Source organism: Convolutriloba macropyga, chromosome 9 (genome assembly GCF_964194025.1).
Source record: "Convolutriloba macropyga chromosome 9, txConMacr16.3, whole genome shotgun sequence".
Lineage (NCBI taxonomy): Eukaryota > Metazoa > Xenacoelomorpha > Acoela > Convolutidae > Convolutriloba > Convolutriloba macropyga.
Genome location: NC_134476.1, coordinates 19,343,854 through 19,358,053, shown reverse-complemented (window position 1 = coordinate 19,358,053; position 14,200 = coordinate 19,343,854). Strand labels below are relative to the sequence as shown.

At 36.7% G+C, this 14,200-nt stretch overlaps 1 protein-coding gene and 1 non-coding gene across 2 annotated transcripts in view; one reads left to right on the top strand and one right to left on the bottom strand.

Moving 5' to 3' along the window:
• The window catches only part of LOC142345658 (uncharacterized), a 73,042-nt gene extending 60,080 nt beyond the window's left edge, over positions 1–12,962 (top strand). The window contains exons 5-11 of the mRNA XM_075397855.1: positions 9,554–9,670; positions 10,097–10,304; positions 10,678–10,796; positions 11,421–11,568; positions 11,840–11,947; positions 12,211–12,449; positions 12,691–12,962. Coding sequence (XP_075253970.1) covers positions 9,554–9,670; positions 10,097–10,304; positions 10,678–10,796; positions 11,421–11,568; positions 11,840–11,947; positions 12,211–12,449; positions 12,691–12,879 — 1,128 coding nt within the window. The 3' untranslated portion in view covers positions 12,880–12,962. The remainder of the gene's footprint in view (positions 1–9,553; positions 9,671–10,096; positions 10,305–10,677; positions 10,797–11,420; positions 11,569–11,839; positions 11,948–12,210; positions 12,450–12,690) is intronic.
• Positions 5,541–5,612, bottom strand: Trnaq-uug (transfer RNA glutamine (anticodon UUG)). Its single transcript has one exon. It is a non-coding gene; the product is annotated as a tRNA-Gln (tRNA).
• Positions 12,963–14,200: the final 1,238 nt, after the last annotated feature.

Below are 14,200 nucleotides of genomic sequence, written 5' to 3'. Positions count from 1 at the left end.
ATCGGATTTTTTTCTAAATGGTTTTCCCAATCCATTCACAGCTCATTGTAGGCCTAGTTTTTTGTTTGAATTAAATTTTCATTTATCGCTAGTGGTTTTTTTTGTTCTCATGTGGCATTTTGACACTGATTTTCTGTTTATTTATTTTTTGTTCTGATTTTTTTAAAAATGGTTTTCTCAATTCACTCATAGTCCATTCTAGGTCTAGTTTCTCTGTTTAGTCAATGAAAATTCTTTGAATTGTACGTCAGGACTTGTCCTGCTAAGTTTTTTTACTTCGTCAAATAAAAAAATGTTTCGCTTTACCTCATTTTGCCGCCTTTTCAACATTATGCGTGAAATCTTTTGGACTTCTCTAGGCTAGTTTCTCTCTTCTCTCATTCTGCTAAAAGTGAATTTGAACATCAGCTGCTCAGCAAAGCAATTCAAAATGAACAGACTCAGTATAAAAATTGAAGTCAGAGTTAGAAACGGGATAAACCCATAAAGCCCAATTTTAGATGCCCGCTATTTGAACGTCGTTCCTATAAGTCTTATTTACCATCTCTAATGCTTATTGTTATTGATAGTAGCCCCTGTAGCCTCTCTCTAAGAAACAGAAGTATGTTCAACTACGAAATGCCATCAAAACAAATCGGACTTAAAAAAATGTGTTTGTACAAAAATCTTTTTTTTTCAATATCTTCTGTTATTTCAATCCCAATCAAGCTTATTGGAATCAACGGCGGCTATTTTCCGGCAGTCTGCCGGGTATGTTTATATTTTCAGAAAAAAATGGGCAATTATACATACGAGGATGTCTCTTTCTTTTGTGATGTTGAGAACATGTTTTTATCTTTTTCATTCGTCATCAAAGATGTACCAATTAAAAGCTATTGCTACGTAGATTTCCTTTCCAAAAGAAAGTTGATGGGGATTTTATTTAAAACAGGTTATTAGTCTGTGTTCGATTAATTGAAAATGTTTCGATAACTAATTAATTGCTCTTGAACGAAGTTCAGCAATTATTGTAAACGTGTGTCTTTTTTTATGCAAAATTTTCGCTTGACAATTTTGACTTTTCGAGTGACTTTTACGCCCTTGACTTTTTGCGTTTCGCGTGATCTAAAATTTTCTCTCAATCACAATTTCAAGCAGCTGAACTCAATTGGCGGCAATTTAATACTAAACGTCAAATGAAAAGTGCGCCGAAACTGGTGCCATTTTTTACTTTAAATCTTAATAGTGGTATATGTTAACCTTAAATGTGGTTATTTGAAGCCCACTATTGAGCTTCTTAGTCCCATTTAAGCTCCCCTCCCCCGATTGAAGCAGGCTGCTATTGATTAGAGCTCCCTCTAGTCGTTCGAGAGCAATTCTTCCGGCGTTTTGGCGGTTATGTTTAATAGACGCCCTAATCTTAGATGGATATTATTGCGGCGCTAATTTTTTTACAACTTGAAGAGGGGTACTGTTGAAGCGCGAGTACTGGTGAAGCGCCTTTTTGATCGGTAATTATGTTGGCGTATATTTGAAATGGGAAGAGAGTGAAAACAGTGTTTTGGTCAAATTGCTGAAGACAATCGAACAGAAGAATGATGCGAATGGTTTTCTGTTCATGTCGCCTATTCGAGAGTGAGAGAGAGAGAGAAAGAGATAAAGATAGAGAACAATAGAAAACACGTGCGCAAAATTTTGCTCAGTGAGCAAAGTTTGTTTGATTGTGTGGGGGGCTTTTTCAAAATATTCAAGTGAGCTTAATTGCTCTCAAACGAAGTTTGTAGCAGTTATATTAGTCCTGTCGGTCTTTTTGTATGCGATTTTTCGCTTGACCAATTTTTCGTCTGACCCATTTGAGTTTTCGTCCTCAAAAACGGGATAAACAGGTGGCGGCCAGCGGGCATTAAGTGCTCTTAGAGCCTTTCAGCTCTGTTTCAGCTCAAACTGCTTTGAAGACTTATACTTATGGTGTGAAGGGCGTTTCTTTGTGGTTGGCACCCTTCCCACATCAGCCCCCCTCACTCCCCCCAATTAATTCCTACCCCTGCACATCTTTGTCGTTCAGGCTGTAAGGGCCCCGTGCAGCTAACGACCGGCCTCCCGCCGTTCCCCCCCCCCCCGCTCCTCACTGTTACCCTCACCCCTCAACAGCTCCCCACTGTATATTCCCGCTGTGCTCACTTCACGCCCCCGCAATGAAAATAAAGCTAGCCTCACTGAACCGTGGCTAGATACTGACGAAGCCAACCGGTGTTTGAGAGCATTTTGCCCGTTGTTAGTCGGTTATGTTTTCAAGTCATCCGTGAGTTTTTGTGTAGTCTTCACTGAGTTTTTTTTTACTGCAATAAAAATTTTTCTTCCGCCTTATTTCAGTTTTCAAATTCGTCTTAACATACTTTAGTTCCATTTTTTTCTATAACTTTTTTAAATTGGACTCCTATGACTAAAGTGAGCTTGCTGGAGACATCAGCGAAGCGCAAGCCTCTTAATGTTGATCTTGTCAAATCGTTTTTTAAATTATAATGATGATTCTGATATATGACTGCAGATGAACATGCTATGAAAACTAATCGAGACGAATAATTCGATTTTCAGTTTCTCATCAAATTGCATGTATCAAAATTACTGTTTTGGTATTTTTGAAACTGTTTTTCTTGATGCTTGTTGATAAATGATTTTTGTTTTGACTTCATTGATTTTCCGATAATCGTTTCAATAAACTGTGTTAATTGGATCTCAAGACATTTCATGCGAAACGATTTGTCGAAACGATTCTTCAAATTAGATGTTGTAACTGAGTTTACTCACTTCAATATCATGCTCTAATGGAGTTTTCTTGTTCTCGCCTTGCTAAAACGGCCATTTATTTCTATCACAGAGTGGCGTGTTCTTTTAGGAAATGCTCAGGGCTAGAAGTCGGTAAATGAGTTATTCTCTTTTCACTGTTTTTTCATTCTTTTTTAAACAATGTAATCAGTCGATTGTAAACTCTGATGATAATTCTTTAATTTTAAAATTCTTAAAGATTCTCAAATCACGCCATTCATAAAAATGCACAGATTTAACCCATTAGTATTGCTTTTTGATTTCCTGAGGTTTTATTAATTGGTCGCAAAAAGTAATTAACACAAGTGACTGGCGGATGATTGTAGAACAGACTGGAAAACTGTTTGACTTACAAAAAAGAGTTGATAAGGAATTGATAAAACAGAAGGTCTCATGCGAGAATTTATTGAGATGTGGCAAATTCTAGAGAATTCTGTCAAAAAAACTTCGAAAGTTTTTTGTTCCTGTTTTCTGGCCACTCATAAAAATCCATTCATTTAAAGGAATTAAATAGAACTCTCATAGAAGATTACGGAGGAGAAATGAAGACAATGAAACCAAGAACAATTGGAAGCGCTACTCTGACTATACATTTTTCAAAAATCAACACGAGGTTGCAAAACAAATCTCCACAGAGCGACTGATTTTGTCATTGCCGAGTTTAGCAAAATTAATGACTTATCACAGAAGGAATTTTAACTGAAAATGTACATGCTGCGAAAACTGAGGAAGGAGTAAAAGACCATTTTGAAAAATAGAAATTTTTTGAGAGACTTCTCAGGAATATGCTAAATCTCAATAAATTCTCGCTTGAGATCGTTTTTTATCCAAATACCACATTATTGACAAAAGAAAAAGGATATATTTCAAGCAGAACAAAAAAGAAACAATATGCCTAACATTGTCAACAATATGCGACTTGCAGGAAACTAGACCTTATGCAGGAGTTCCTGATCTACCAATGGCTACTGACTAGACGAAAGCACACTGAACAATAAAAAACGAAAGATAAAGGCGAAGACCAAGTTAAAAACAAAAATGTTGCTGAGAATCAAACGGCACAGAAAATTGACTAAAACGTCAAATTGGCCGGATAACTAGAAACTTCATCCTGTAATTTTAATATCGTTCGAATTGTGAAACGAAAAGCATTCAAAGGAGTATTTATTATATCGCATAGCAGAGACAAGCTGCCTTCAGTTAAAATGTTTCTAGTAAAACAAAGAAACTTTAAGATTTTCGTACGTGATGGAAGCTTTTGATTTTACATTTGTGTCTCCCTCTCAGGAAAGTGTTTGAACAAAATCAAACTTATTCTCACTCTTCTCTTTTTTACTGCTGCTCAGTATATTGAGGTAGAATACTATTTTTACGCGCGGAATTTTGTTGATTACTGATATTCGACTGAAAAAAGCTGAATTTTTCAGAACTTTTTCAGCCCTTGAATGAAAACCTGTTATCAAGTTTATCAAGTTTATTTTAAAATATTTTAACTGATTTTCTACTCATGTCAAAAAATTTGCTAGAGGTGGTCAGAAACTCGTGTTTTCGTCGCATCTGTTTTCCCTGCATTTTTTCGGTTGTACAAATACGCTGTATTTGAGATTGCTGTAAATTTATAATCTGAGTGAAGCTATGCGGTGCTTTTGGTTTTTATTGAAACGTTGTCTGGCGCATTTTTAAAACTTTTTCCTCTCTGCTAACTTCAAAAAAGGATCTATTCTGCCCCCCCCCCCCCCCCCCCCCGTGTTTCTGTGACCCCCAGTTACAATTTGTGTTGTTATATAGCACGTTACTCTGTTAAAATATTGAATGTGCGCCTGGGGGTCATAAAACATATATTCCCACTAAGCTGGGAGGGGGGGGGGGGGGGGGGAGGGAATAGATCCAAAAAGTTTTGTTCATGCAGCTCTTTTATCTTTATATATTCTGCGGTACGTGCGTATGTTTCGCAGCGAATCCGACTATTTGCGGGCTATTTTTATCGAGGGATTGCTTGTCTTGGTAAGCAAATTTTGATTACCAAAACGGGATTTAATATGAAAAATTCAAATCCTCCACAAATGGAAGTTGCTGTCTTTTAAATTTTAAATGTAGAGTTTCGATATAATTTCGAGTTAGAGGACATTACAGAGTGCATAATTGTCTAAAGATATGGCATGTGCGCGTCTGGGGGTGCAAATAATATGCACCCAATTAATTTCAGGGCTTAAACGGAAAATATCCTTGCAATTTAATGGCGTATTAGAAAGCTTAATGAACGAAAGCTTCTTCAAAGCTAATCCTTGGTCTGACCTGTGTGGTACGGTAGATTGTTTTCCTTTTGCAGGACTTCAAAAACATTCTCTCTGGTCAGACGAAAGCGCAACAAGAATTAACAGGAAATGCGAAGTTGTTCATTCTTCGGAACTTTCTCAACAAACCACCCCACAACCACATTCAGTCCAAAAAATTCCACAAATAGAATTTCTATGATCACCTTTATTAACACCTTGAGATAATAAATTAATAAGCCTCATTTTGTACAGTTTAAAGTCTTCTTTTATTCTCTCTGATTTTATTAGATGTGATTGTAGATTAATAATTTTCTGTTCTATAGTTCTATTATCTTCTTTTATATTGATATATAGATATGATTTTACTTGTGGAGCTTTAAAATTGGTTAAATGTTAAATATATGTTCGAAGAGATGTTTCTTAATGCTCTTTGACTTGCGACTGTAAAGCGAAAAACTGAGGTCCCACCGAGATTTGAACTCGGATCTTTGGATTCAAAGTCCAAGGTGCTAACCATTACACCATGGGACCGTTGGAAAGCAAGTTAAGTTAACTCTTTATATACTTATTGAGCATTCCTCTGTTAACCATTACTCTCTAAGAGTAATTTGTGTACATTGTATACACACCTAACATACTGTACATTTTTACATGAACAATCTAAGCATTCACCTGGCACGTGCTTTTAAAATCAGCACATTGTGCAGATAATACTGCAATTTAAAACCACTCTTCTGTTATTTGTTAAACTATTCTGCTATAATTATTTGAACGAATCAACTGCCGGAGGACAATATTGCGCCAATACTGGGCCGGACATTTTACTGTATAGAACAGCATAATGACATCTGGAGCAGGAATCAAGAAGCATGTGCTGAGAGTTGTTGGTCTGATAAAGGATGCGTCTTTTCAAATGGGACGAACGATGTTGGAAGAAGTCAAGCAGGCATGAACGAATTGATACCTTTCATCTCTAACCTCGACATTGCTGGAAACTATCAACGTCACATAAACGCTAGCTATATATATTATCGTTATGGCATGGTTTGCCCGAAAGAAAAAAATGATTCGCTGTTAATAAGTAAGCAATTTACTGAGATCTTTTTATCTTTTCCGAACATAACGGAAGGAACATAACGATCAGCAGTTATTTGGGACTGGTTAATAGCCGCCCTCATCTTCTCAGCCGGCTATTGTAGCGCTCCTATTTTTTTACGACTCGTATTGGAGAAGTCTTTTTTTTAATCAATTTTATTGGAGTGATTTCCGAAGCGGGAAATGAAACGCGTGAAAAATTTGGAGTGATTTTGGGGCTGAACAAAAGTTAAGAGCGGAGCGAAAAGAGTGGTTTTTGTTCATACCGCTGTTTTTGAGAGAGCGAGAAAATTGATGTGTGAAAATTGATGTGTGTTTTGCAACTTTTGATGGTTATGAGATTTATGATATTGTATTAGTTTTAGGCTTGTTTTGATAGGAATTGAAGGTATCAAGTATTTAATTCTGAGTTTAATGCTAATTTGGAGGGTTTTGTTCAGTTTTGCTGATTTTTAGACGAAATTTAATGATTTTTTGCCTGTTTTTTTGTATTAATGTTTTAAGTGGGATTTGAATAGAAGCTTGTTGATTAAGGAATATTCAGCTACCAATTGACTAAAGTTTTATTGGTGTAAATCATTCTTTTCTTCGGAAAATTGACAGAAAAATTGAGAAATTTTAAACCATTTTTTTTCATATTTTTTTGCAGTTTTTCTTTTTTCTTAGTCTTAGACATGTTTCTTAGCCTATTATGACTTGCCCATTGTTTTGTGAGGTTTCCATTGCCCTAATTGGAAAGAAATTTTACTCGGATTTATGTTCCTTGTACTATTTTAAAAAAAACTCATTAAGTTTTTCTAGTTTTCAATTTGTTTTTGAATGCGGTTTCTATTCTTCCTTAAATTTTTTATGGCGTTTGTGGAAGTTCAGGGTTCGCAATAGTTGTTCTAGTTGGGTAGTCAAAAGTATGGTCAATTATCTCCTTCGAGTCGTTTCCGGAATTCTTCCGGCTGTTTTTTTTACTTCGTCAAACTTTTTTTCGCTTTACCCATTTTGCCGCTTTTTCGACATTTTGCGTGAAATCTTTTTGACTTCTCAAGGCTAGTTTCACTCTTCTGTCATTCTGCTCAACGTCCTTTTAAACAGCAGCTGCTCAGCAAAGCAATTCAAAATGAAGAGATTCAGTATAAAACAAATCAAAGTCAAAAATAGAAACGGGATAAACCCATAAAGCCCATTTTTAGATGCCCTTTACTTGAACTTAGTAACCAAATTTTATGAGAACAAAGTTCAAGTAAAGGGCATCTAAAAATGGGCTTTATGGGTTTATCCCGTTTCTATTTTCGACTTCGATTTGTTTTATACTGAATCTCTTCATTTTGAATTGCTCTGCTGAGCAGCTGCTGTTTAAAAGGACGTTGAGCAGAATGACAGAAGAGTGAAACTAGCCTCGAGAAGTCAAAAAGATTTCACGCAAAATGTCGAAAAAGCGGCAAAATGGGTAAAGCGAAAAAAAGTTTGACGAAAAAAACATAGCCGGAAGAATTCCGGAAACGACTCGAAGGAGATAATTGCCCATACTTTTGACTACACAACTAGAACAACTATTGCGAACCCTGAACTTCCACAAACGCCATAAAAAATTTAAGGAAGAATAGAAACCGCATTCAAAAACAAATTGAAAGCTAGAAAAACTTAATGAGTTTTTTTGAATAGTACAAGGAAACATAAATCCGAGTTAAATTGTTTTCCAATTAGGGCAATGGAAACCTCACAAAACAATGGGCAAGTCATAACAGGCTAAGAAACATGTCTAAGACTAAGAAAAAAGAAAAACTGCAAAAAAATAAGAAAAAAAGCATTATAGATAGTTAGTAACCAAAATTTTTGAGAACAATCTATAATGCTTATTGGTATTGATACTAGACCCTGTAGCCTCTCTCTGAGAGACAGGAGTATGTTCAATTACGAAATGACATCAAAATAAATCGCACTTAAAAATATTTTTATTCAAAAATCAATTTTTGCTGATATTTTCTTTTCTTTCAATCCCACTAGAGTTATCGGAATCAGCGGCGGCTATTTTCCGGCAATCTGAAGGGTATGTTTATAATAGCCACCTCGTCTTGTCTATTATTGCGCTTTTATACCACGTCAAACAAAATTTGTATCAAACTACGTCAAACAAAATTTACCTTTCTTTACTTTTTTGGCAGCTCGTTCTACAGTTGCTCTTAATCTTTTAATTGCTCTAAACAAAGTTTGTAGCAATTTTTTAGTCCTGCTAGTCTTCTTTGTTGGGATTTTTCGTCGGGACATTTGAATTTTTGTCCTCAAAAACGGGATAAGCAGGTAAAACGCGAAGGGTGTTGAGGTCTGACTAGTCTCTAAGAATTCCCGTCCAAACTCAACCCCCCACACACACACTTCTCTTGTCAACCCCATCCACGTCATTCTAACCGTAGCTCCTCACGTTCGAGCCCACTTGCTTCACCCTCTCGCCAACAGGGCGCTAGTGAAAATGGCAGACGTACCAAAATATAGAAATATTTTTGGTACGTCTGCCATCTTGGCACGGGGAGAGAGAAACTGGTCTGTTGTTTGGTCGTGATAGATTCATATCAAGTCCCATAGGCTTATGGATGTAACCTTATGGTTGAGAATTACCTTAATTTTTGAAAAAATGATAATTTGCGAATTTCTCAAAATACAGTTCATTTAGATTTATTAATTGCTCTCAAACTATGTTCGGATTAATTATTGTTAGTGCGGTTGTCCTTTTATGCAAAGTTCTTGCTTTTCTGTTTTAAATTTTCGAGTGACTTTTGACGTTTGACTTTTTTTTGTTTTGCGTGATCTAAATATATCTTATTCACAAGTCTCAGAAGCTGAACTCAGGTGGCGGCAGTCAAATGAAAAATGCGCTAAAATTGATGTAATTTTTTCAGTTTAGATTTTATTAGTGGTATGTAATCATCTCTAATGACGTTATTTGAAGCCCCTTAGTATTTTAGTCACCCCCCCCCCCCCCCCCCACCACCACCACCACCACCACCACCACCATAGATTCGATTTCACACTAGTCATTCGATTGAGATCCAATTCGTCCGACATTAGTCGGTTTATGCTTAAAATAGCCCTCCCCAAGGGGTGAAAGAGGCTTAGAGTCGAGATCGCGTCTGCCATGTGAAAGCGATTTGCACGGAGTTAGTCGGTTAAGCTTTTTGTATGTTAAGCTTTTTCACTCATTAGCGCTCATGAGTTTATGTTCTGGCGATGCGGCGTTTTGAATTATATATGGGAATGAATGATCTATTTTCGAGATAAATTTTTCGGATTGTGGCTGATTTTCCGAAGGGGGTTCTGAATTATGCAGAGGAGGCGTTTGTTTACCGCATACAAATGAAAGGTATCAACGTGGCTGATTTGGTGACCAGAAATACGTTGATCATTTGGACATCTCCATCCAAGTAGAGGGAATGCTGGAACTGGACTGGAGGCAATTCATCCAGGGAATAGTACTGGACCAGAAGGGAGATATGTGGATGTTCAAGGTGAGACAACATTGTTGTTGAATCATTCAACGCCAGCAATCAAGCAAAGGAGTTCTTTCTCATTGCTGTCAATTTCTTTCATGGCAAAGATGGAGTCTAAGATAGCTCTATTTTATAAAATAGAGCTAAGATAACTAATAAGGAGAGCCGAAATTCCCTCAGAAACTAATCCTGTTCGGGTAAATTGTAAGAATTGAAGTAGTATTGCAGAACTATTGCCCAGAAGTAGCTTGGCCTGTGAGCTCCATTTTGATTATAGTATGATTACACAAGTAGCATGAGTAGCACAAGTGCATAACTGAGTTTGCGATCTAAGCGACAGTTTTGAGTTTTTCCGGATATGTTAACATTCTCGAAGGTATTAGCATTGGAGTTGAGCCGAAAAAATCCCTTTAGACGATTAAATTATCAAGTTTTTCTTTACAGGAGAGTGTAGTCTTTTTCCACAATGGAAAAGTGATCGGAGGAGTGACCGAAGCGGAAAAGTTCCTGCATGAAGAGTTCCAGTGCGCTAACAGCAGACCCATGGAGCTGTTTGAAGCGATGGCAGAAGAAGCCTACAGAATCCACTTTGCATCTGCAGCTGAAAGAGACGTAGTCTATTTTGATGTCACTATAGACAACACAATCACAGGTACAGTCGCTAAATGTAAAGCGTTAATTTGCTGCTTATCGGCCGGCACTGCGATTACCTACATAGCTCTAGTGTTTCCGAGAATTACCCCATATTGTTGAAAGGAACAGGGGCTGTTAAGGCAAGCAAACGACAAGTTACGTAATTTTGGTGAAGATAGGCCGAGTATTAATATGTGCTTTTAAATTAGCTTGAATGTCTGAAGGAAGCATTATCAATGAAATTTTGTTGGCCTGTAATTAACGTGCCAATCTATTCTTGATATTCAGTTAGATCTTATAATTTAATGCACGCAACCAGGTCGCAAATTCGGTTGTTTCTGAAAGACACGTCTACATATTATTCTAACTGTAAATTTTTTAAACTTGAGCAGGTCGTCTGTTGATTGAGTTGTACAGTGACAAGTGTCCCAAGACTTGCTACAACTTCAAGTGTCTATGTACTGGAGAAAAGGGAAGAGACGAAGACAGTGGACTCAAGCTACACTATCAGGTGAAGAGTTCATCATTTACTCAAAAGAAGCTCTGCTCGCATATAAGTCACAATGAGAAATTTGTTATAAATAGCCCATGATTTCCTAAATCTTGACTTAACTGGTTGTTAAATTGATGACATTTGCTTATCCTGAGTTATGCCTTTGTCAGAATTTTATAACGTGAATTCTCGGCAGTTAATTTTATGTCGTCATTTCATTTGTTTGTTACTGAGATTGGGCATCTGGCTTGAAGGATTTACCTATCATATTTAAATTTTATCTTAAGTCGGCGGCTAAAATAAGGGGAATATCAATTGTATTGAAAATCAGTTGAAAAACTTAAAAACAATAGTCACTTAACCGAGAATGGAAGCTTTCGGATATGACATTGGGTCACGATTTTAATACAATGGATACTGGCATTATTTTTGAGCCGTCCGGCAGATATTTTACAAATTTAAACTATGAGAGGTTAATTCTTGCAGCCAGATGTCATATCTGTTTGAAAAAATGAAAAGTACAACGCACACGTCGAAATATTTAACTGAGTAAACTTGTTGAGAGATAGTGTTCAAACACAGATAGATAGATACCAGTAGATTGAAAATTCAAATCGATATGTTACGTCTTTCTAATTTCAGGGTTCACTGCTGCACCGAGTGGTGAAGAACGGATGGGTTCAGGGCGGAGATATTGACGTGGGAAAGGGAAATGGAGGATGTTCTATTTATGGATCGCAATTCGAAGATGAAAGCTTTGCAGTCAAGTTTGATAAGCGAGGCATTCTAGGCACGAACTGTTTCCTTGTGGACATTTTTTTACCAATTGAATTACATAATATTCTGAGCAGCAATGCATGTGAATGTCCAATGCACACATTAGCGTACAAATACATCTTAAGCTACAAAAGGTATAAAATATCATCTTGTGTACAAAAGGTATAAAATATCACCTAATTTAGGCTGATATTTAAAATAATTTTGGCGCTAAGTTTACAGCTTATTTTAGTTAATACTTAAAGAAACAGTTCTTTTGTTTCTTTTGTTCTCTGCGAGTGCAGGTATGGCCAATCATGGAAGACACACGAACAGATCTCAATTTTTCATCACATTTCAATCATGCCCCTGGATGGAGAAGAAATATGTCGCATTCGGAAGAGTGATCGAAGGTCGCTATCAATTTCGCAAACTGTCCATCTTTTTTGGAACGCTCTATATTGTTTTGTGTGAGAACTCGGTGGTTTGATTTGTTAAGCCCTGAGCGTTAATTGTAATGTTTTTTTATCGTAAGGCATGTTCCATTTTGACCTTTGTACATTGTTTCTTTGCATTGCAACAGGGATTGTTAAGTATTTTTGTTTAGCGAAAACCAACGAGAATATCAAAACCTGATGACAGATTATAGTTTGCGGAATTGATGTTTTTCCTGAAGGTTTTGACGTCCTAAATGCACTCGAGACCCAAGGAACATTCAACGAGCGACCCAAGAAAGATTGCGTCATTCAGAGTTGTGGTGTTTTTTACGATGCTGCTGAAGCCTCCAGAATTGCGACTGAGAAAGAGGAGGAGAGGAAACAACTTGCAATTGATTTAGCAGCTGCTAGAGCTAAGATGGTCGAGGAGAGCTACCAGAACAATAATGTGCAAGAGGAGGCTGCACTGCTTGAGATTGTACGTTGCCCGATCGATGTTAATTTCCTGTACAATTTACTCACATTAACTGAAACTGTTTTCGTCGTTTTTATCTCGAAAGTAATACTTAGCTTTCTTTGCTATCAGATCCTCTTTCGTAAAGGTTGAGGATGTAAGTGCTGTTCGATGTATTTCTCTAATTCTTGCTAATTTTTAATTTAAATCGTGTCCCTTGTCATAGTAGAAAATTCTCGATCGGCAACGATCGTTGCAATCTCAGGCTCAGGAACAGCTGAATGGTGCTGTACCACCAGTCATAACCACCGACCAATTTGAACAAAACCAGTCGAATGATGGGGATCAGGGATCAACAACAGCAGCTCCTCCAATCGCCATTACTGAAGAGAACAAGAGTTTGGATGACACTCTGGAACAGGTGGCTGACAATGCTGCCAATTTGATAGTTTAATCATTAGTTGGATTGTGGACCCAGATGATTTCGTACAGGCTACTCAAAATTGCCATTTATGAATTTAAACTATTCTATCCGTAGTTTTCGTGTATTGGAGGTAATCGAATTGTCTTACATCTTATTTGCTGCTCCACAATGTGTTGCATTAGATCAGTTCAGATTTAAAGGAGCCTGAACACTTGCTCCGCGTCCTTTTCGTGCCTTGTGTTCATATCGTATGAAGCAGCTTCTTCCAATCAGATCAGATCAAATACAATGTCTATTCAGAATTAGCAGCAGAGTGCAGGCCTTTAACGTTGTTTTGATCTAATGCATTGCTTCATTTTGATACATGATGAGTCTGTGTACCTGAGCTGTTTTTGAAAATCGCGTCGGAAGTCAGTGTCCTACCAACACGGAAAAAATGTTGATAAATGTTAGACTAAATTAGCTCAAATTTTTTAAAACATGCATGTGCTCTTATACGCAATAATTGATAGTCTCTTTTAATTGAGAACAATTAGCTCATTAAGCTGGAACAGCTTTTTGCTGACTCTGTAGGGTGACGCGAATTTCTGCCTGGGTGTAAATTGACATCATTTTTCAATATCTGAATAATTGTACAAAAATTTTAATGCCTTCTAAAATTTTTTGAGGTTTTTGAAACATATTTTTGCCCTTGGCGTACCGTTTCTTTGGATTATATTATAAGCTCGATATCGCTAGGCAGATCTCGTTACCATAAGGAATACAACTCCTTGATAAAAGCCCGCTATCAATTTCGAGGGAACGTTGCCGATATATTTGAAATCAAAGCGGTATGAGTACCTCTGTCTTTCAAAATCAAAATTTCACATTTTCTACGGTTAATTTCTGGGACGCTGTAGGTTTTGTTTCGGTTCATTGAGGTTCTTTCTTTCAATGCAATTTTTTTTCAAATAACCTCTTGGTTAAAATCTGTACTCTAGCTTAGCTTTTGTACTTTCACAGGTTACATCAAAACTTGTTTCAACTAATGCACGGTTTATTGACAAAAATTGTTTAAAATTTTAATCCTTGGATCATTTATATACCAATTGAAATATTTTTTTTTTTCATTTTTCTGATTCTGTACGTTTATGACCCAGTTATGGTTATCAAATTTGTTTCCTGAGGCTTGACTTCACTATTAATGCCCTCTAACAAAACCAAACAATTTGGAGATTGATTTGCTGCTATTTTTGATTGCATACTTTCAGCTCAATTAGAGTGAACAAATAAGTTGTCCAATATAGTCTTGCGAATAAATTATTTTATTTTTCTCACTTTGCATGCCAAAAGGAACAAACAAATTCATAAC